Below are 25191 nucleotides of genomic sequence, written 5' to 3'. Positions count from 1 at the left end.
ATTCTGTTATAATTTTATTACATATTTCACTTATTTCTGTCATTTACGTACTTTATGTCCATTGTTTGTATGTTTGCAATATTTTCTAGCAAACATAAAAGTAACGATAGTTTTATGCATCATAATTATTTTTGAATATAAAAATTCTATTAGCTCGTGATGAGTTTAAAAATGACAAGATTTTAAAGAAATTTTCTAGTTATCTTTGATTTATTTCGAACCATGGGTATTACGGTCCCTACTACCAACTGGTTTTTTTTTCGAAACGGTAAAAATAAAGTATTTGCATCAAAAAAGGATATTTAGAATTTAAATTTATTCGTATGATATTGCATTTGATTGTCGTAACAAAAATGAGAATTAAAAGTGTGTAACTAAAACAACATAGTGTAAGGAAGTAAAAATATTTTCCAAAATAACACTTTAAAAACAAATTTTCGGTCGAAATCCTCGTCAATTTGGTAAACTGGTCGTCGCGAAATGTTAAGCGGTCTCCATTCATGTTGAAAGTGAATTCGCGTCGAGGATGCTCATACTTTCACCCTTCTACCTAGATTTCACGGCACACGACATTGAACTCTCATGTCTCGTATAATTATTATAATCTCTCACACGTGTGGTAAACGTTATTGTTATAGTTCATTAGAAAGAGATAGATATATACAGATAGTTTTTGCATTTTGAATGTTTCACGGCCAATGCAATTATAGACAGGTTTGTCTCATTTTTGATTTACTGACGACTCGTTTGTTAATTTTAGATGCTATTTGTAAAAACGTTTTAACTTTCCAATAAATTTTAGACGAGCTAGGACTAACCATTAAAGCATATAACGGAATATTTTTTCCATAGCCTCATAATTTAATATAAACAATAATAACTTAAAGCATTAAAGAATATAACGTAAAATTTGCCAGTTAGAACCATTATTTCAATAGTCACATAATTTTAATCAAAAGAACAATTTGCGTTTCTAAACCTTTCTGGAGATTGCCTGAGGGGAAAATTTTAATTACATGTTAAGTGTATTTCTATAAACGTATTTTGTTATTCAAATGAGTTAGTATTACGTAAAACATGCCATTCTAATAATTTAGGGCAAAAGATGGCCACCGTTGATTGTCGAACCATTGACCTCAAAGAAGGAAAAGGGCAATCAATGCAATCACACAGAATAGTGAATGATAAAACGATTAAAAATAACATTACGTAAAACCCTTAGTTACGTAAGAGTAAGATATTTTTTTTTGTAGATTCAGAGGAGTTATATATATAGTATACATAAAGTTTTCCATATTATTATATAGTTATAATAATATGGAAAACTTTATGGAAACTGCAAAAATATAGGTATGGATGAGTGTGAGTTGACCACCTCTATGGCGCAGTGGTTTAGGTCGAGGTCGTGGGATTGATTCCCACACGGGACAAATATTTGTGCGATCCACAAATAATTGCTTCAGGTCTGGTTGTACTTTGTGTCCGTTGTTTGCATGATTGTAAATGTCCCCGCGACACAAGAGCAATACAGAGAGCAGCAATAGAGCGAAGTGGAGGAGGAAGATTGGGAAGGCTGATTCTACTACCATATGAGATTCATACCATGGAAGATAGAGAGAAATCCCTTACGCTTATCAAAACAGAAAGATAAAAATTCATAACGGCTTGTTATGATTTAAATAGCAATAAAAATTCATAACTTCATTTTTGTATGCAATAAATATTGACAATATTGCTTTTATTAGACGGAGTCGCCAAATTTCTACTCAGGTTTTGAACTAATAGTATTATTAACATTTTAGTTATTTGTAGAACGATATTTTCGAATTGAAGCAGTTTATAGCAAAAGGTTATATATGTATTGTACAATAACATCACGTATGTTTTACTTGGTGTAGAAAGGGGTATGTAATGCAACCGCATTTTGCGATCACTGTTACTACCATGCCTGTTGCCAGGGCACATTAAATAATTAGTTCGCTATTATTTTGATTGGCAGTGGCATCATTATTATTCGGATCAAATTCAACAACTAACTAGTTACAAGTTTTAACAAAAGTTAAAGAATGTTAACATATTATTTTTTGTTGCTCCACAAAAATACCTTCACGATTGCACCATAAGACAAAATCTAATCGGTTCCGTAGCGAAAGTTATATTTTTATGTGAATTCTTAGCGATGTGATAAACTTTTCTTTTTATAATATTCATTATGTTGTTATGTAGTATTGTTATGTAACCTCGGTTCATGGCGAGTATGGTACAAAGTATCAATTATTACGTGGAAATGACGCCGAAGGCAGAGGTCACGCCATTAATTGTTTATTAATGAATGGTTTTGTTTTGAATACCTCAGCAGTTTTTCAATTCAATTATAATTTTATTCAATCTTTATTTGCCCATCGATAAGTTATTTTGATAGAATTTAAGTACAAAATACTTAAAATATTGACAAAAAAGTATAGATAAAAGCCATTATTATTTTAAAAAATATAGAATTACTAACGGAGAACCGACAATTGTATTCGTAATTTTTATCAGGAAGACAGCCCCTTAACTTAATTTACTGATCCCCTTTTTCTGAGACACAATAAGCGGTAGTTTGTCTATTCACTTAAACGCTGTTGAAAAGATAAATTATAGCGGTAATTTGTATCTCGGTAATGTACCCTAAAATAATTATTTAAAGAAAAAAAAACACAATCGATTCTTTTCAATAACATCTTCTATCCCAGCATAATTCAATTAAGGTCATCTAACAAAATTCCAAACCTATAATCCCATTGAACATTCTATCACATACTCGCATATAACGAGTAGTATTTGCCGTCCTAAGCTTTCACCGCTCTCACGGGCGAAAGGTCAACAATGCGAAATGTTCTTAACCGACCGTCAACTGAGGCCCGGGGCATGAACTCTGCAAACTGGTTTTGTGACGTATTCGGTTCTGAAGGACTTTGCGATCGTTAGTGAATTGAAGGCGAAAGTTTACAAATGTATAAACGATTATGTGACTATTGATCGTGATGTGTGGAATAGGCGTGTTAATCGTATTTACGATTTCCGTGATGTTTTTGCAGGGAAGTGTCATCAATATCATTCACATTAAAACAATCACTAACTAAATTCACAGAAGACTTATATCAGACTGTTATTTAGAGATACATACATAAAATACATACATAAATCACGCCCTTTTTCCCAAGGGTAAGCAGAGACACGCTACTTGGTGCATAACTTCCTTTGCTTCATTTACATCCATACATTATTAAAGGATTTACCTTATATTAATATACGGTCAATCGCCAGACATCATCGTCATCAGACATGTGCCAGGAATGAAAGGAGACAATCGCTTTACAATAAGATATTAGATAGTACTTTTTAGTAGACATTGCTTTAATTCATTTTATACGGCACTAGTCACGGAGGGGACCCGGTGCTAATAAGAAGATTTAGGGATAGAGGAATTAAGAGTGCAAGAAACGATATCAAAAACTAGAAAAATTCAACATTGTAAAACAGTACATGTCACTCTTATCATTACTACACATCAGTCCCAAGCATGTAGCAACGTCTTAGCACTAAGACCTCGCTATGACGACACAAGTACGTTGTGATAGGTTCCCGGGTTATCACCACAACCATCGCGGTTTTTACAACCACTACACTACGACATAACAGATGAGAATACGCTGATAACTGCATTTTTGTACCGTCAGATTTGTTTGATATAGTTATTATACAATGATGCTGCTTTGGTTTCCTTTTCTTACAGACTTTAATATTTGAAAGACTTGATACTTCGTCTTCAACAAAAGTTTGCTAATATTCTTTCTGTTTTTTTTCTGGAAATAACTGAAGCTTGATATAGCCGTTTGTTCCTGAATAGTATTTTGAATAGTTGAATCATAAAGCTGACGTATCTCAGTTGACCACTATTTTAATGCCATTATGCTGTATATTGTTTTCTCCCTTAGATTGTAGTGATGAACACATTATATCAAAACAGCAATATACTAAATAGTGATCATCAATTTGACTTAAACTAGTTGTCATCTGAGATCGTAATACGTGTACAAGTCAATCGGTAGATTCATAACACAATCGACTGTAAACAATAGTCTTTACGGTATTCATCTCACATTGAATGAAATAATCTTTTAGCCGTTCAATAATAAACAAAGACCCATTATGTCCATGTCTTCAATACCCTTTCGTGATCGTAATTTTAAATGCCTATTCTACTGCATAAATATCGCTATTGTCAACAGTACCGAAATCACGAACCAACGCCTTTCTTAAGATGAACAGATTCATCTACAAAACGTCGCTTCCCATTCCGTGTAGCTCTTGAGTCTAAGAATCCACAAATAGGTGTGAACTTGCAGAGAAAGTTCCGCTTTTATTGCTAACACTATCTTTACCCAATACATCTTCATTTTCAACCTTATTCTTAGGAATGTAAAGTCTAATATATGTATCTGTGTCTACAATGTCATATTTGTTACGCAAATTAAATAATTTTACACGTGTGGTGGCTAATTTGATGTTTGTCTTCTTTTGTGTTCGTACTTGGTTGGTTTCTAGCGTGAAATATGAGTATTTGTGTAGATCATTGTTAGATCGTTACAAATTAGCGAGGTTGTGGTAATAGAAACAGTTGTTATAGTTTTGTTTGAACTATTTATTTTGGCTGCCTCTGTGGCGCGGTCGGTAGTGTATCCGACTGCTAATCTTGAGGTGTCAAGTCCCATGTTGGGCAAAGTGCTATCAGTCATTTCTAATTTATATTGAAATATTTCTTAATATAAGCCCGGAGTTTTGTAACTTGCCCGGTAAATGGGTCGCCCCTATTACATGGGACTTATTTGCTAATGGCGAAAACTAGGTGTATATCATACAGCTGTGACTTCAATTTTGTGTAAATCAGGTGTGATATTATATCAGTAGTATTACCCACATACGTATATGTATTTATTTGGGTATATATGGTTGACTTAACCAGTTTTAAAGGATTGTAAATATGAGGTAATTATCTCTGCATCACCCTAAGGTAGACTGGCACAAAATGCCCCTGGCATTAAGTCCGCCTTTATACAAATTTGTATATTAAGTTCATAATAAATAAAACAATAAGTAATACAATGAGTAATGTTTAGCAATATTGACAGAAAGTCTTAAATGGATAGCTATTAGCATGTCACGATCTTCTACTTGGAAAGGAATGATGTGTCACACACGTCTATCCGTGATGCAAAAGTATCATATTTCCTTTAAATATTGTATTTAAAATGACTACTTTTCTTTAATTTAGTTCGACATATTTACACCTAGATAAACTACGCATGTAATTAGACATGCATAAATATATATTAGTAATAGCAAACCAAATTAAAAAAAGAGTTATCAACGTAATAAAATTTATTTGATTAATTATTATGCATTCAATTGATTCCTTAACCATATAAAATTACACTGGCCACTTTAAATGTATCACAAATTCATAAATAACATTTGTAATTTACGTTAAGTATTGTATAAAAATATAGCCATATAAACCGCTGTAGCGTATTATAAAACGTTAAATAATTTTATATCAACGTAATCAAATAAATGTTATATGAAAAAGGAAGCAATAGAAATGCACTTAGTACTAACTAAAAGCCACGTACAAGGAAATGTAAGAGGAAACGCACACGTTTAATAAGGAAGGGAAGAAAAGCAAAGATCTGATAAAAGTTCAACTATAAGTAAAGTGGCCATACTTTCTATTTTGAGTGGAATTGTCCCGCTTTTAGGCTATGTCTAAAATTAAACAATCGAATCCATTATTCTTCCATTGCTGGGCAACGGTATCCTCCCGGAATGAGGGAGGGGTTAGGTCTTGAGTCCACCACCGCACTCGGCCAGCGTAGTTTGCAAATGCATCAAAAACTGTTCTAAAGAACTAACAAGCATATTTTTCTTAACCGAAAGTTTAGGTATATTTCTGCATTTGGCCGTGAGTCCCACTATTGGTAACTATGGTCCGCTCTAGGTAATATAACCCGCATCAGGTAGAGATCAGCCGATTGCAGAAATATCAGTATTGAAGTGATTCTCAAAAGATTTTCTGTCTGTATATACGTCAAGATGAGGAATATCTCTGCATTCGACTGTACGTCTATCTTTAGGTAACTATGCCGCACTTTGAGTTGGCCTCACTCCGCTTTCAGGGGAATGAATGGTGGGACAAGTTATGAGCAATTTTTTCGGTCATTAGTGTTCCAGCTTTTTACAGTGCAGTGCAGCAGATATCTGTAGTTTGTCCCACTAGTAATGGTCACATTAACTATAACTGATCAGACCACAATATTGAAAAAGAAACAAGTCTCCGTTTACTTTCTATAAACACAGATGCGTTATATAAATTAGAAACCGTGCACGCCATGCTAGGAAATAGAATATCTTCTAAAATTCTGCATACATTTGATGGCAATGTTGCGTAATATTTGCTAAAAATGCCAAGATCTGCTACAAACTGGTGATAAAGAAATTTTGAGGATGTCATTTTGCCTTATGTAACTTATTAACATAGATAGTGTTCTTATGAATAAGAATTGCGTGAGCTGTATTAGGAATTCGCGTCGATTGATATAATTTATATCGTTATTTACGAGTTCAGTTGGTGATCTTTTGCATATGTGAAGTTTCTTTTATGCGCTTAAAATTGTAATGTTTATATTAAACTATGCAAAGTCATTGGAGAACCTTCGGAGGTATTCGCCTATATCGCTGAACTCTGAGGCACGAATGTTTTAAGCGAGTCTTGTATCTCTCTGATTAAGGACCGGTAAAAAAAATAGACTGCATCATGATCATAATTCTTTTAGGTTCGTGCTTAATTCAATGTCAAATGCTTGTTAAATAGTTACTAAATTGATCGATAACATTTTTTTTGTCGTAGATCTGTAAGCTTTTCGTAATAATTACAAAATTGCAGTAATAAAAAAATATAGCACAGGGTTTACTTCCAAATCTAGGCTTTATGAATAAAAATACAAAGTTTTCGAAATCTGACACTATTCGCTATGCTTTTTTACATCACGACCTGACATAGTTAATAAAAATATAATCAAAATTATATCCGTGTAATCAGATATTATGAGATATACAAAATAAGATTATAATCTATTAAAGCACTTACTGTAACGAAATTGGTAGAAATAATATTTAATAACAAACAACATTGGACCTATTTACCTAGTTATTTATTACCAAATTGTCAATAACCTAGTCTTTGAAAATAATATCGGATGTTATAAAAAGAAGCAATGTTTATTTTAGTATACACAAAGAGCACAACGATTATAGTGAATGTATGGCATCATATTTATTTTTAAATGAACTTAGTTTTATCACGTAATCTATATACAAATATTTGTAAGATAATCATGGACATCTTTCGCCTGAAGGGTTTTGACCCCCTTGACCTAAGTAAGTATGAAATGAAATTACTAAACCACTAGTAAGTTCGAACATTAACATATATAAATATCTCAACACATGTTAATACACACATCATAAAATGCAAATAAGAGCAACCAGACTTGAATGATGATGGTAACGTAACCACAAACGCACTTTGAAGCGATGCATAAGTCAACTACCGACCGACATTTTTATGCCTTCCGAAGTACGGAGGCGTTTAATCAAACCTTCCGAACACAAATAATGATGTTATATATTTTGTTATTTATTTACCCATCACTATATCAACTATTATACAGAAAACAGTAGTGAGCTTTTACGTTGTAAACACGTCACCGTAAGTAGCCTAGTCCAATCTGTTGTGTCTAAACTGTTGACAAACTTAAAGTGTATATGGCAATCTGCCTAACTAAACATGTGACAGTGATAGTAATAGCTCTAAATAGAAGCCTAGTCCCTATCTACCTCACAAAAACTTTTATCATGTGAAATAAGCCCATCAAATATTTGGTATTTAATCTACAACAACTACTGTGCATCACTTGATTCTTATACCAAGCACGGCTAAATATAGCTTCCAACGTCGTGAGTATTACGTAAGCGTGATCAAGAATCATCTGCTTTCCCATCGCTCGTATTAACTTCGTGTACAGAGCAGTCGTGTGGGAACACTCCACAATGCTTCACAATACCGCCACTTATTCATAATGCGTCCGAGTTTGCTTCAATAGTTCACTTCTTTACGGAAGGTTATTGGGTTGGTATTCTGCCGTTTTCACTTTTGATTTGGTTATGTTGTATGGAAATGAACTCAATTTTAAATTGAGTGATTGACTCTGTGGTTTGGTCGATAGTGTATTCGACTGCGTATCATGAGGTCTCGGGTATGATTGTCATGGCGGATAAAATACTACTGGTCTAATTCAGATTATAATATTTCTCAATGGAGAGTGAAGTAATGTGTCCTCAACATTACATAGGACTAACACTGCAAATGGCGAAACGTGGGTGTATTTCGTACAACTCTATACTCAGAAGCTGTAGTTCTGGTATAACAGGCGTGATGTTATGGAATGTATAAAATTGAGAATGTATGTAGCAGGCTCACTTCTTACTGGTGCAATTGCTATAATATATCTCTAGTTAAGAGTAATTTACAGAGTAAGTTCCTTATATTTTGCGGAACACGCTTTGTTTGTAGTAAGCTGTTGTTTCTGTATTTGGCGTTTTGCAACGACTTATTGCTATATTCATGCACACAAAGTTATACCAATATGTCTTCGAGCTAATGACACTATAACACGAGCCTATTGTATTTCTTTCCTTCAGTAATTAAGAAATTACCATACATTCACAATATGTACTGGTAAATGTATAAAGGAGATATTGTAAGATTTATAGCTAAATGCTAAACAAGTTACAATTAAAAACACATATAAAGTTTATAGTACGATTGTGTTTCTAGATAACGTTATCTTTTCGGAAAATCTTTAGCTATTTGTCGCTGCAAGAGATAATTAATGATGTAGAACCTTCTTTTTCATAGATATGTTACGTTGCATGCATATAAGAAGCAATACTTATTTTTCTGTTGTATTTCTTGGTATTCATAACTTTAAAACTTTCGGTGACTAACGCGAACACGCATTTTACCTTGGAATGCCTAACGTTTCGGTACAAGCTAGCAAAAGCAATAGCCGTAGTGGCAGTCTGACTGCGACCACGGCCAGTGCCCGTATTTTATTATATTTCTTGGTACTGTTCCTCCCCTAGCTCATCGGGTCTTTACCCTATATAATGACCGTTAGATATTGGTCTTAATGAGTGAATGTTTCTGTGTCTCATACAGTGCCACGATTAGAGAAATGGTCAATAAATAAAGCTTAAATCTCTATTACTATATTTAAGTCTTTAAAACAACTAACAAAAAAGGTCGGAAAACTGTTTTTAATATCTAATGTGCAGTATTCGCTATAGAAACTTTAAAAATCCCAAAACCCTTTACAAAATAGAATCATCAAAAAAGTAACTTGTAAAATCATAAATCACAACACACATACTTATTACAGAACAAGTAGGTACCAACATCATTCATAAAATGCAAATGAGAACAGTCATGAATGATGTAGTAACGTAACAGTAACGTGAGTTATCTTACTTGTGTAGTAATAGTTGTAATACTATGTTACGAATTTGTTTTACATTGACATCAAATTAGATAACTACAAATTGTTTAATAATTCATGAACTTGTAAATATTATACAATGATTATTTAATATAATTATCGATGCCTAAATTAGTAGCGAGTATTTTTTACTGGAAGTATTTTCTTCAGGTGCTTGATTGAAGGACTTTAACAGCATTTTACAACCACTACTTGTTAATAAAGTGAAGCATTCCTAGAGTAGGTATAATAAGTATAGCGATAATGTAATCGATGATGTTTGCGACGAGGGTTCGATTCTACATATAATTAATTTATTTGTGGGACACAGACGGTACATTTATAGCACCAGGTTCTAGAGAAAGTATTATGGTTCGTTGCTCTCTTAAAAACATTTTAAGATAAGCCTATTCTCAGTTCGGGTCTTCGGGTGCTATCGCCAACCAATATCATAATCCTATCTCTTCACTACCTGGTAGATTGCTCATACTAAATATTAAAGATATAAACTATTGGTACTTACTCGAGACATCTATGCAAGAAGTGCAGGAAAGCTGGGTCGTCAGTGCGTACCGCAGCAGCGAGGGTTCTGGAGCCAGGCCGCCGCTTACGACCTTTGGAGTTTGTCACACTGCGGGGAGAGCCTTTGGAATCTAGAAACAAGAACAAAATCCCGTGTAAACAAACGAAAGGTAAGAGACGAAGAATTTCTTGAGTAAATATGACTGTAATGGTTAAAAAACTCTTTAGCAATTTTTCACGAGTTTCTAAACAATGCTTTTAAGTCACCGTTACAATAGTTTTTTTTTTAAATACTACGTCTCAATGGACCACGCTTACTGGCTACCCCTCGTGCTTAGAAAACAGAAGCCTAGAAAAGTTATTGTAATTAGATAGTTAACATAATTATTTCATAGTAATAACAAACATTGCACAGTAACTATTCAGGCTAGGTTAATACTATTTAAGCTATTGACATAATATTCTACATAGAAACCATAAAACAATACTTCAGATTCCACTGAGGAAGAAAAAAAATGTATCCAAAGGCCGAATTTAACGATTATTTTATTACAAAATGTAGAAAGAATCTCTTCCTGTCTTTGTTATTTACAAAGACATTTTACATTTTAATTCGACAATGAAATAACTTCCTAATATCATTGACTTTATAATTAACATAGAAACGAAAACTAGAAATGTCAATAACAAATCTTATATTTGAGGAATGTAATTAATAATTCATTCTGTACTTCATTGTAGTGGCATTAAAAATTCCTTTGAAAGGGCTTCCTACGAACCCTTTGTTTCCATAATACGTTATTAAAATTGCTCGCTTAGCCAAACCCATTTTAAAATTCCTACTTATAGGACAGTCATGAAAGGCATAAACCACAATTGACAGGTACCTGTAGTCACACCTTACAGACCCACTTCAATAATATATCATTGAGATTCATAAAATTACATAACAAGTGACAAACAATAACTTTGACGGATTCCGCGGCGCAGTGTTTAAAGTAGTCGCCACGCCACTAACAGTGTCTCGGGAGGTCGTGGGTTCGATTCCCAGTAAGTTGTTTTAGGTCTAGTTATACTTTGTGCCCTTTGTTGTATATTTGTTAAAGTCCCCGCGACACAAAAGTGATTCTTAGAGCGTGAATTGTCCCATTAAATAAAAGGTTAAGAACTACGCAAGCCTTTGACACCATAAGTTATATTAAACGCTTACCAAAGAACAGCCTCTTCCTAGTGGCATGCAAGAGAAGGTCCGGAGGAGGTGGCCCGAGCAGTTCCATGATGCAAGCCAGCTGTTCTGCCTCATTCTCCCCCGGGAACAGTGGGTACCCAGTATGGAGTTCCGCAAGGATGCAACCTGGAACCAATTCAGTTGTTAATATAAATCGAAAGCGAAAGGCGGACCGGATGCGAGGACACGCCTTAGAGGCTCGATATAATAAATTAAGGTTTCCTTTTTTGATTATAGTTTAGTAATTTGAATATATAAATAATGATGATGGTGTTATAACATGTGTATAAGTAAGTGGTTAATGTGGTCACTGACATAACTGCAGTTAGTTATACGGATTAAAGCGTAACTGTCTTTGTGGTCAGGTTAGTAATGTATACGACTGATGATCACGAGGTCCCGGGATCGATTCCCGGGTCGGGAGGAGTGCTATTGATATATTCTATTCTAATTTATATCAGAATATTTCTCAGCCTCAATAGCAGCCCGAAGTTTGGTCTCACACGAGACTAACGGCGACAAGCGGGTTGTATTTCATACACATATGCCTACACCTTTGGATATAACAGGCGTGACGTTATTAATGGTTGAAGCTATTTCAAGTCTAGTATTACTTGCGTATGTAACACTTTCAACAAAAGAGTTATTATCTAATACAACAATAATCTTCAAAGCTATCAGATTACGTGAAACTTGTCAACGCATATTACATTAGTCACTGTCATTTCGTAAAAGAAATCCTTTGGAATGTGTGCTCTTCAGAAACAATTTAAATGTTGAAATAAGTAGTTACATAGCACTTACATCCTACGCGACCACGTTGAGCTGTTTCCCATCTTCACGCATCATCGCATCAACAATCGTAACGTTATGGGGTGTATCCGTTAGAGAATTAAGTTGTAATATTCTAGCGAATGCTCGCTAATTTAATGTATGTGAGCATTTACAATATTTTTTTGCGTTCTTGCCGGTATAATCGCGGTAATATTCACTGAGATCTATAATTTTATTGCATTCTGAACTACGTCATTAGCCAATGCACCGTGCACGGATCTTTATCCCTAGTACAAGGAAAATACTTTTACTTAGAGAAGAGCTCATAATTCTCTATACCTTGTTTTAAGAAAAGCTGTTTTTGTCGCAAAGTAGTGCAGATGATTCGAAAAGGGTCGAGAATCCTATCTCTGTGTAAAAATTAATTTCGATGTCTAGGCAAATTGCATTCGGAGTTCGGTATATTTGCAAGCTATTTGCGAATGCTATCAAAAGTAGATGATCCAATGTGTACACACATAAAGTAACGAGTAAGATCCATCATAAGTTGCGTAAAAACAACATTCTTATGTTTCGATATCTGCGAACTGAGGTCACCTTTCCATTACTTTCTACGTTGTACGAGTTTTTGTTCCGAATGACGCGTAAAACCGTTTACTGATGTGTTAAAGTGCTGTGTTATGACGCATTTTTGGAAGGTTTATTGCTGGTTACGTCTTCGAATTACTGTTCTGTGATGTTTCGTTGGTAATGAAGTTGTAGAAGCTTTTCCTTGTTATAAGGTGCTTCGAGGTTAAGAGACACTAACTAGATCCTTATTTCAGTATAAAGGTAAAAGGTACGTAATTTATTAAGACCGCTAAGACGGTGATGTATTTGTGCGGAACTTTGTGCTATTCATTTATTACAGACGATTAAGAAAGCCCTACGTAGAATTAGGGCACCTTCGTCCGTGGCCCAAAAGCTACCTTACTCTTCCAAAAATCGTGTACTTTACCGCTTATCTAAGTAAGGCAAGAGGTCAGTATTCATTGCTTATATGCTATAGAGAGTAGACGTACATAAATGAAGTTTCATTTATCAAAAACTCCAAAACATTTCGGCAATACTTTGAAAGTGAGATGACTAATCGATCTACTAAGCCTTATACAATCAGCTCATTAATAGTAAGAGTAACATGTCAATCTTATTCATTGACTATATCTATCTCTTTTCATACTAAAGCATTAAATAAGGACAAAGATTACACGACTGTACATTGTCAATTAATTTTAAATACTTTTGGAGTAAGTTCGGGGTCGTAGATTGCGACGTAATTAATCTTTGCTACATTAAACTGACTGTTTTTTTCGCAAAGCATACAAACTACAAAACAGCTTTCACCAATAGGCAGAGTAATTAATGAGAAAGGTTTTAATATAAATTCATTACCATTTCTGAGGAAATTGGCTGAGATATGACGATGATTGTTGACTATCATTTAATTCTATTTAATTTGTTAGTTTTGAAGCGTCACATACATAAAAGGCAACACGCCTTTTGAATATTAATATATGATGTCGAAATAAACGATCTTCTCCTCGAAAAGCAAAAAATCTACAAGTTTCATACACATCGTCAATAGTTTCTTTATAATAGAAGTGGCTCACGGAAAGTATTCAAGAACACTTATAGTAAGTGACGTAAGGCCTTTGTTAAAATTTGATAGACCCCAATACCTCTTTCGGTTACGTATCGCAATTATTTTATGACACATTTTCTACATAATTATGGCTTGAGAGGTCAGCTATTAATTATGTTGAAAGATGGACTTTGGGACTATGGGAAAGAGTGTGCGAAATCAAGCAAGAAAATAGATGATATAACATCATGCTTTGTTCGATAGGTACTTATTAGCGTCTTTTTTAATCACGGAAAAAGAATCACAGGAAAGACCTACTTAAATCAGCTTAGCCTTTCTTCCAACTATGTTGCAGTTGGTTTCCAGTCTCACCGAATGCAGCAGGATACCAGTGTTTTACATGGAGGGACTGCCTATCGGACCGTCACAACGGAGTTGCTTACTAGGGATATAGCACGATACCCTTCGGTCAGACTTGTTGTCAGACTTTCAAGCTTCTGACGACTGTCAAAGATCTTTATAAATTACAGCAAGGACCCACAACTTAACGTGCCTTCCGAAACGTGGAGGAACTCGATATGTGTAAGATGGTCCCATCCACATAACAACCTCTGCAAGCGTAGCTTAACCTAAGGATCGATCCGCGCGGCCATTATTATTAACTAAGCTTTTAGCTCCCTTAAGGAATTAAATTATTTGCCAATAATTAACTCCAAACATGTTTATAAACTCGGTCAGTAAAACGATGTCAATTTTACGGCAAGCAACATACTTCAGTAATTCTCGACGGTTACTTAGGAATCTTGCGCTATGGTGTTTACCGCCGTTATTAAAATTATGTAACACAGTTACTTGTAAAAAGTAATTTACTTGAAGAATGTCGGTAGTGATTTTAATTTTATTAGCAATCGGGCTATTTGAGATGATGGTGTTGTGAATACGTAAGAGTCTTTAACCTAGTTGTTGAAGCATGTGTACATAATATGAAAAGAAAATATTATACAATTTTACATTAATGCTAAGACAACATAAATAATATCAATATACTTGCAGATAAAGTATGTAGTATTGTAACTATTGGAGTTTAATACTCCTTGCGTTTTATTTATCAGCATCGTTAATTATATTATCGACTATTGCATTCACGAAAACATTGTTTACTTATTTTTCAGATTTTTTCGTGTTACGTATTGACATGAACCCAAAACGGAAAGCTCTCTTGTTCAGGAAAAAATGGCGTGCAGATATAAAAATAATTCCTGGAAACGAAAATTTGTGGTGATCGTTGATGTTTTTTGGTCCAAATATACTTTCATGGAACGAGATTGGGTCATAATTTTCCCCGTTTTTGTAACATTTTTTACTGGTTCTCTGCTCCTATTGGTCGTAGCGTGATGATATTTAGCCTAAAGCCTTCCTCGATAATCCCGTTTATTGAGGAAGGCTGAAGATCTAACACTGAAAGAATTTTTGAAATCGGAGCAGTAGTTCCTGAGATTAGCGCGTTCAAACAAACAAACAAACTCTTCGGCTTTATAATATCAGTATAGATGTCAAGTGACACTTACCCATACTCCACATGTCAATGGGCGTGCCGTACTGCAGGCCGAGTATGACCTCAGGACTCCGGTAGAACCGCGACTGTATGTAGGTGTACACCCGCGCGTGCGTGTAGCACGAGCTGCCGAAGTCTATCACCTTGATGGAGGAGCTGCCTCGCGCCTTGAGTAGGATGTTCTCCTGGAAAATTAGGAAAATGAATTAATTTTGTTTCTTACAAAAGGTTATGTATTATATAGTTCTTTAGTGCTTATGGCAGTCAAAGAAGATGTGCGTCACCACTATATTTGGAGCAGAAACTAAACTGATCATATTCGTGCTTCGGAGAGCTTATTTAAAGTCTGTACCAGTTGTTGTCAATTAAGATAACAGTCATTAAGCCCTGTCAATGGCATTCGAGCAGCTTGAACAATTATATTTCGTCTTATCCTTTGCTAGACGAAAGAGTTCAGCAGATGAAATTTGATATTGAATTTCAAATGACTGAATGAAGTACGGAAAACTTAGTTTCAGTAGTTTTGGATTCAAGATGTGTCCCTAATATAGTTTTTTTTTTAACCCCTTACTGTACCACAGCTGAGCAAGTGTCTCCTCCCAAACGAGGACAGAGTTAGGCCTTGAGTCTACCACGCTGGTCAAGTGCGGGTTAGGGACTTAATATGGTCTAATAAGATATCATCATCATCATTGGCCTGAATACGTCTATTGCAGATGATTAAATAATACGATATAACAATCGGAATATATAATACAGTCGCCGACATAATACTCACCGGTTTCAAGTCACAGTGTATGATGTTCTCTGCCTCCAACAATCGTAGGCATCGTAGTAGAGAGCTTGCGAACCGCCTGATCAAACTCAAGCTGAAGCCTTGGTAGTTGTTCTTTTTTATGAGTTCGTATAAGTTGATACTGAAAGGAAATAATTAATTAAGTTCCATGAACAAACAAACCTATTACATTATGTTTTATTACTGTGTTACGTTTACTTTCAATTTACAGATTTTTAATAGTAGTGCTGGCATGAAGGCTTCAGGGTCGTATCAGGCCACAAGATAGGATTTAAAGGTTCCAAAGACTTTCCACCCAAGCAACAGATGGTCAGCTACCGGGTTGATTTATTAATGACACATAGACGGGAATTCCCCCCCTCCCCCCAGGAAAATCCGAAGGGATTCCCCCAGCAATTAACAAAGGGGTCGAATGAGGCTGAGAATTTTTCCATTAAACTGTTAAAATCTTTTAAGTAGTAACCAGAAGTTTGGTACCTAAAATATTTCGAATATATTCAGTAATATATGCAACAAAACCTGGTAAAACATAGGTAAAGTGCTTAAAAGACTGCATACGTAATGATGCTTATGATAGGTAAAAATGATGATATAAAAAACCAAAGCAAAACCTACCTCATAAGTTCAAAACTGATGCACAAATGGTTTCTAAAGTAGAAATAATCCAGCATATGGATAACGTTGTGCGACTGGTCTTTGTCCTTCAGGCGGAGATGGTCGAGGACCCTGACTTCGACGAGGGCCTGGTGGTGGAAGCGCTTCTTGTTGCGTATGATCTTGATGGCCACTTGGTTGCCGGTGCGGTGGTCGTGCGCCCTGATGACTTGGCCGAAGGAACCCTTGCCGATTACTTCAAGGATCTCGTACCTGTAGGCTATGTGGTCATGGATTTGCTGTCAATGAGAAAAAAGAGGTATTGTTTAACATGGGATCCATTCACGGTCTGATGGTCGAGGTTTGGAGTACGTTAACAACGATTCTAAAGAATTGTTAGGATATACAAAAGGGATATATATTATTTTATCACTGTGTTGCAATTAGGGTCGGGTCACATTTAACTGAAGATGTTACAAAGTTTAGTCTTTGCATCAACGCATTATCAGTAAATTAAATGTGTAAAGGTGAAGGTGTTAATATGTATTTCTCTGTTCTTAACGTTACGCTGCCGATAATACGCGGCGCATTTTACGTCAAATATTAACCGACCCTTACACGAGCGGTATCTCCAGTTAGGTAAGTTACAAGAATTTTCAATAAAGGGTCTGATTTCTTAAGCTTCGTATCTTAGTAGGTGCGAACGTTCCATGTCATTATATCTTATGAACCAACCATTTACAGTGATCCAGGCCAAGTAACTTAAAAGTTGAATCCTTGTCAAATCATACCGTAATAATATTTCGGACCCAATTAAGACATTCCAAATTTAGTTTAATTGAAATAACTTGTATCTGTCAGCGCAAATGGGTACAAGCAAAGGGTCTAAAATATAAGGTAGAATTAATTTAGAAGCCATGTCTCTTTGCTTGAATTTTGACAGAATATTTGATTTCTACTAACAAACAGAAATTAAAACAGACGTTTTGTTTATTGGTATTTATTAAAACTGAAATTAATCCGCTTGTATATTTTGAAGGATAAAGAGCAACATTAATGGGTGTTCCTCAGATAGGATATGTAACATCCTCGTCTTCATTGTCACTCACTATCAAGAGAGATGGGAAATAAAAGCCTAATCCAATACTAAATACAAAAAAATAAGTAAATGTAAACGATTAGATCTAGAACCAATAAATTGACTTAAAACTTGATAAGATTCCTATTCCCTATCCAGACATAAACCTGAAATGTTTCGATCAACCAGCAAACGTAAAACTCGATACCCAATACTTACGTATTCCTTTAAATCCTAAGGTAACCACACATGAATTTTGAAAGCCAAATGAGAATTCAGGTAGCTCGATACCAGAGAATATAAAATTCAGGTCATGAATCTCTCCGGAGCCAGCCTACGAACCCTCCACAATATTTTATGCTCTAAAAAATCATTGGAATATAATTTACGCTTAGCCCTCGCCCAATTAATTTGGGATAATATCGTTCTTTCAATTTTATTCTCGACATCTACTTAGCATTCAGCCAAAGTAATTTTTTTTACTCCTCGTTTTACTGTTTCAATAAAACTCGGCAGGTAGGGTTTTTAAGGCTAATTTTTTTCGTGTAAAATACTTTTCAATTTATATTCTTTTAAGGTTTTCTCTTTTTAGCTGGATTTTCGGTATTTTAATCAAGTACAGATACGTTTTTGAGTATTCATTAAACTTTAAGTAATTCAGGAGAAAGGTCAGTTTTAAAATACAATGCTACATTTTAATAGTACAATAATTTTGTCGAATGAAGTAGTCGTAATACGCAGTAGTTGTTACATGGTAATAACGTTAAATCGTTTTATAAGAATTGATTATTTTTTACTTTCATCAATCACTGATCATATACCAAATCACCCTTGTTAAAAAAATATTCCTCACCTTGTTATAACTACCGTTCTCGTCGTCGAAGCCGCAGTTATTGGGCAGGTTGGATCTAGCCTGGACCTTGCTGGCCTCCAGACCCAGAAACCACACCTCCGGGTACTTCCTGATCTCGTTCCTCTCCCATTCTGAGAGTCTCTCGCCGTACAGCTTCAACGCTTCTGTAAAAGACGTCAAACATTATTATCAGCTATTGTGGGAACGAATTGATCGATGGAATTCCTTAAATCTATTGCTTCGTTGAAAATGATATAAATGTTTTCAAAATACTTTGATGCTCAGACCGATGCAAATCTGTTAGACGATGTGCTAAACAACCTTACAAATAACGGGTAAAGTATAGTCATTGAAAAAAAATAACAACGGGTAAACCATAAAACTAAAATAAGTAAAATAAAATAAGCAGCAGACATTTACTACACTTACAAACCACGTTTGTTGAAAACGCTAGATTTACGTCCAAAATAATCCAATGACCAGGAAAGTGGTTCCAGTGAACTAACTCAATTTGAGGAAGCACTTTCAGCTCATTACATGTAACCCTGAACCATTACTGAATGTCCGTTAAAACTGCTATGTACTGCATAGTTCTGCAGGGTGTCTGGCAATGACCTAGTTGGCTATCCATCACTTTCGTGAAAGATGCTCTGACGTTGTTAAGTGCAGTGACGGGTGCTCGCGTCGCGTGTTGTCCATCCACATTTTGTGTAGTTTTATTTGAGGTTCTTTTGATAAATGACGTCGACTGTGAGAGACTGTTTAGCTGTTTTTTTCATCTGTGTTATGTTTTTAGACCCTAATTAAAAAGACTAACGCTTTAGAGAATTAAAAGTCGAAGAAGAAGATAGCGTATCCAACTCAAGCCTTCTATTTCATGTCTTCTTCTATCTACTGTTTAGTCCCATTTAATTTTTGAGTAACATATCATGACAGTTTAACTATTTCTACCTATGTTTATGTCATTATCCATTCACTTCTCTGTTATATTGTTATGATAATAAGTACCTAGTAGGTATAATTGATATACAAGTTCCTAGTATTTCATATCGTAAGTCGACCTCCAAAAAATGTCAAGTCTCTATACCAAATAACGACAGTTGCATTTAAAAAGTACTTTCCCGAGAACTGACAACTGCATATTGTATTAAATCTTCTTCAATCACCTGCTGTATTCCGGTGTCGTGAGCCACGTCAAGTTGCGACAGAACTTTGTTATTCCTACTGAAAGTTTCGTGTTAGTGTCGCCTACACTTGACCCAAAAACTTTGGTGCCGTCGCATCGTTACATCATATCCGTATGCTTGTCTCTATTAAATGTTGTTCGTTTTCTTTTAATTTTGTAAGCTGAGATATTATGATCACATGTTCTTAGTACACGTTGAGTTTTTCTTTTAATTTTGTGGTTTAAGTTTCAGGTTTTAGTTAAGTAGTTCAGTATTTTAGTCAAATGGTATGATTGATATGAATTTTAGGGCCTATTATTATTTACGGTACTGAATGTGTTTATCTTTTGTTAACTATAAGTTATTAGAATTCAATCTGAGGAATGAAATCGCCGCTGTTGTTGCCTACACATGACCTATCACAATTCCGACCCTGTTCGATGAAATTCATGTCAATGTAACACTCCAAAAAACGAACTAAGAATTACTAAGAATGTACTGCAGAATGTCAGCAATATATATTTTTAAACTTCCAGTATTAAACGTGTACGTAGCAAAACTATCAAAATCTATTTAAGTCAAACCTTAACACTTACAAAACTAACTCAAAACTAAAATTACTGAATCATAACACGAATCGTTGTCAGTAGATAAAAACTCCACTATTCAGTCAAGCTGTAGTAATGCAGTACCTTACAGTCAGTTCACGGGTGCCCTTTCATAAAGCTCGTTCAAATGTCACCGAGCTGGTATAAAAGACGCATCGACTTCAAATTTCAATAGTCACGAGTTCACTGAAGACTCTTTGACGGAGAGGATTATATTTTTTTCGTAGAAAAGTGAATAATATTAGGATTTAAGATAAATTCACTTTTTCACTTTTCAGATAAAGTTATTTTTCATGTTCTGTGTGTCAGAAAATTATCAGTAATCTTAATGTTTATCATTCGTTTGTTAAATTGCATCGCTTTACAGTTGTCAACCTCTTCAGTGACCTGTTATGTTATAAAAAATTAATATAAAAACTAATTCTAAAAATGTAAGACCCTTTAGGAAAGTATTAATTTGAAAATTAAATTCTGTCAGGCAAAGGCCTCATTGTTTGACAGTATTTTTTTATTATATTCATGTTAATTAGGCTATTATTAGGCTAATCTATGCTACTAATAAAACTATATAAAACTAAGCTGGTTTTTTGTCGATTTTGTGTGGATGGTTGAAAAAAAATATCAAATGTAATTAATTAAGACATTTGATATCAATAATCCACCTTAATAAAAGAAAAAACTTGTAAAGAATCAAATATTGGCCGACGCTAACCTACTAACAAAAGATTTAACCTAACTACATAAAACGTCCAAACATGTTCAACTTGTAAGAGGCACTTACTGAAACTTGATTGAGTTAAGTATAGTTCAAAACCGGTGGAACACATTTAGCGATGATTCTATTGAACACAACTTAGTTACTACGGTCTCGAGATTTTTTGGAAAATTGACGTGACTCTGAAAAATATCTACGTAGTTTGTAAAGAACAGTGATAGCCGAGTGGTTTAAGTTGCGCCGCCCACGCAAGGAGACGAAGGTTTGTATACGAAGCTTCACACCAATGACTTTTTCGAAGTTATGTGTCTATTAGAAATAATTATCACATGCAATCCAACGGTGAAAGAAAACATAATGCATACTTTGCATGCCTGGGAGTTCCTTAGAACAGTTGTTGAAGGTATGCAAATTTCCCAACCCGCATTTGGCCAGCATGGTGAACTGAAGGCTTAACTCCTCCCTCGTTACAGGAGGAAACCCTTGCCCAGCAGTGGGACATCAACGAATTACATTTATTTTATTTGTTTATTTTAATAATTAATGTCTGTCCAAATAATACCTCCAATAACGTTATGTAACTATGGAGAAGTCAGCGTTAAAACTTGCGCTCAAATTGGTGAATTAACTCGAATGTTTAGACAATATTATTATGTATTTCCACTCACAGGAAACCGCAATGGTTTAACAATATCACGCGTTTTCTATTTGTACCTAAGCGTTGATAGTAATTGAAAGAGAAGTAAACGCGGGCGGGCGTAAAGGGATAGATGTCAAACGCACACGTTGTATTGAATCGAATTTGAAATGCATTTACCAGGAACCTGTATTTATTGGATAACAGCGTTACGAGGAAATGATAGAAAACCTATGACGGCGAAGTAGTGATCGTGTCCTGTTTGTGTTTATAATGGCCTATTACTAGGGGCAAAGGTATTATAGTCTTTTTTTTAATCTTCGCTATTGCCTACTTTGCTTATCTGTTTTTAATTATTTTTATTTATGTCATCACACCTATGACTTTCCATTCAACCATGTCAATTCTCTCCAGTACCCGAGTATAAAAATGAATACAGTTATAATTTCTTAAAATAAAAACATCAAAAATGAGGTTGTAATAACCAATATTATGCTTAAAATGATATTTTCTCTGCTTTAAAACGGATCATCGCATGCAATATTCGTAATGTCGGGAACAGTCAACAAAAACATTGGCTGATTGCATTTTTAATGGGCACTCATACGCCCATTCCGCTCCGTTGCAACTGACTGACGCATTTATATTTATTATTGGATTTATTTCAATGGAAACTGGTCAACGGTTCGCGTATAAAGATATTTATATTTCCATTTTTATTTATAACTTAAAAGGCTTAACCACGACACCGCCCACATGCTTTGTTATTGGTAGCTGTAGACCTCATGTCATTGATTACCATTTCTTCTTTCTTCGAATCTATTCAGAAATCAAAAACAGGACCAAAAAAAAGAAAGACATTTTTACATCTTCATCATCTAAATATTATTGTACATTCCAAATTAACAAGAGAACTGTGAAGGAAAACAACTTGAAAAAAAAACGCACCTTTAAATAGATCTTAAGTTTGTTTGCTAATTTAGCAGCCAAATCATTCATATAAGTCGAACACTTGAGACCCACGCCGCAGTAGGACAGTATAATTGGTTAGTAACAAAAACTAAACAGCAAGTTCAAACGTTTATACAGTCAAAGTTTTAAACCCAAGCCTCTTTCCAGTCATATAGGTACATTATAAGTCGTAGGTACACTTTCACCCTTTATTCTGCTAACTTGTCACGAAATTCTAAAAACAGATCCCTTTGTAAAGATCCTTTTCATTTGAACAGTCGCTTGAGTCGAGATGTGGAGACGGCTTTATATTCCATTTCCTTTATTAAGCCGTCCGACTTGATGATAAACAAGCAAACTATTTTATGTAGTCTAGGTTCTAGGTTCTCTTGGGAATTGAGAAGAGATTCTGGATGATAAAATGGCTGGGAATTGTTTGTTTTTTCCTTTTCTTGAAGTGCGAGAAGTTTAAGTAATAGAGTAGGTAAATTCAAAGACAATTTTAAAATTAACATTTATCATTACAGGATATTAAAATAGTTTACATAAGACACGAACTTCTTAATAGTGACTATTGGTTGTTTGATCGTAAAACTCTAGATCACTCTTCTTTTGGAAAAGAGGAGACACCACATTCTAATTTCAAGGAAATGTGACCATGAAATATTAACATATTTTATTAAATTATTTGATGTCTAAATCACTGTATGAAAAGAAATGTAAAAGATTATTCTAAGTAACATATTGTTAGCAAAGTCACACTCAAAACGCAACTATATCGAAGCTTAAAGGAACGCACTTGGGCAAAATACTTAAGACTTGGGATTATGCAAATGTGTATTTTAGGAGTCAATAAAATAGGATCTAGAGGGTCCGGACGAATGGCAAAGTAGCCCATATCATGTATTTTTCAAACAAAAGGGTTCGCGTAAATATTTCTATTCGGTAGCTATTAACATTCTTTGGGGAGATTAATTTTGTTTCAACAAATTCGAGTAGGTGTGTTTAAAAGGGAAATAAAATAGTGTATAATAAAAATGCTGTTCCATTATTTTTATTGAATAAAACGTTGTAAAACAAAGAAAGCAGAAGATGTACTAGTATATAGACGTTTGTATTTTGATTTCTATGTGGTGAACAACTTAATGTTGAGGTTGTACCTCATAAAAAAGTAAGCTTAAATGTGATTTATACTTGATATTAGTTCTATGTTAACTTACGATCAACCAAACAATCCTCAAACCTAAAGATTTCTATTGGAGAACTTATTGTTTAGTTTTCGGAAAAAGTTCTCCAATAGAAAATCATTAGCATTCAACTGCTAATAATTCTTACCTACTGTCTAATCTGTCATCGGAATGATTGACTAACGAAATAAAATGAACATAAAGATATTCGAAACATCTACAGGCCATAAACACTCACACATCACGAGCTGACACACAAAAAATATTAGCGATAAAATTAAAACAAAGATTGATGGTCAATAGTCTTACAATAGGTATATCACTCATATATCAGCCTAGCCTTTCTTCCAACTATGTTGGAGTCGGCTTCCAATCTCGCCTGATGTAGCTGGATACCAGTATTTTACATGAAGCGACTGCCTATCTCACTATTCAATTACCTGACTTATAACACGATACCCTTCGGTAACACTCATGGTTGGCGGACTTTTCAAGCTTCTGAGTACTGTTAACGACTGTCAAAGATCTTTGAAAATGACACCCACAATTTAAAGTGCCTTCCGAAACATGGAAAAACTCGATATGTTTAAGATGGTCACCCATCCACAGAACAACCTCGACAAGCGTAGCTTAACCTCAGAGATCGATCGGTTGTGCTTAACTAAGCCACGAGTTTTTCAAATCGCAATATATCACTCATACAGTATCAAAACTAAGTGGGCACTCAAACAGCGCTCACAGTGTGAGAGCAGTACAAACAGTTCAGAAGAAGTGGAAATAGGGCAAGGACGGGACGTTTCCTGGCCGAGGTCACGAGTAAATCAGGATGAAATGTGTTTAAAGTAACGCTTCGCGGACGTTTTTAGAATTCTGTGGTGATACTTGATGGACTGCAACTTGTTGCAATGCATACTAATGTTTGAAACAACTGTTTTTGTACGAAGCTTTATTTGGTGTTTGTGTTTTAGATGAAGTTATGAGTCTTGTTTAATGTGTTGTTGTTAGATATAGGAATTGACTTGAATAGATTTTTATTTGGTTTACAATGTGATTATGCATTAGTCTGATATACAGCTGCTGTGGGGTTAAATTAAAAAAAAAATATCTACCAGAGTTTTTTTCACATAGCATCTGAAAAAATGCTACCTACTAATAATACGTTGTGACTAAATCATCAGTCGCCCTTTTCTTGGTCACAACAGGCGCTTGTAAAGTGATAAGATAAGCTTTCTTTATACCTATTACTTTAAAACACTAACAAAAACATG

The 25191-nt window shown here is 34.8% G+C and overlaps 1 protein-coding gene across 2 annotated transcripts in view; it reads right to left on the bottom strand.

The window, feature by feature from the left end:
- Dyrk2 (Dual-specificity tyrosine phosphorylation-regulated kinase 2) overlaps positions 1 to 25191 on the bottom strand; it is an 89031-nt gene that overhangs the window by 12416 nt on the left and 51424 nt on the right. For both annotated transcript variants that reach the window (XM_076135768.1, XM_076135767.1), the window contains exons 3-8: positions 18660 to 18823; positions 16750 to 17027; positions 16117 to 16255; positions 15352 to 15523; positions 11371 to 11514; positions 10162 to 10291 (exon numbers count right to left, since the gene is read on the bottom strand). In XM_076135768.1, the coding sequence (XP_075991883.1) occupies positions 10162 to 10291; positions 11371 to 11514; positions 15352 to 15523; positions 16117 to 16255; positions 16750 to 17027; positions 18660 to 18823 (1027 nt within the window). The remainder of the gene's footprint in view (positions 1 to 10161; positions 10292 to 11370; positions 11515 to 15351; positions 15524 to 16116; positions 16256 to 16749; positions 17028 to 18659; positions 18824 to 25191) is intronic.

Source organism: Anticarsia gemmatalis, chromosome 3, assembly GCF_050436995.1.
Source record: "Anticarsia gemmatalis isolate Benzon Research Colony breed Stoneville strain chromosome 3, ilAntGemm2 primary, whole genome shotgun sequence".
NCBI classification, from domain to species: Eukaryota; Metazoa; Arthropoda; class Insecta; order Lepidoptera; family Erebidae; genus Anticarsia; species Anticarsia gemmatalis.
Note: the sequence above shows the minus strand (reverse complement) of the source record. Positions and strands in the feature narration are given on the sequence as shown.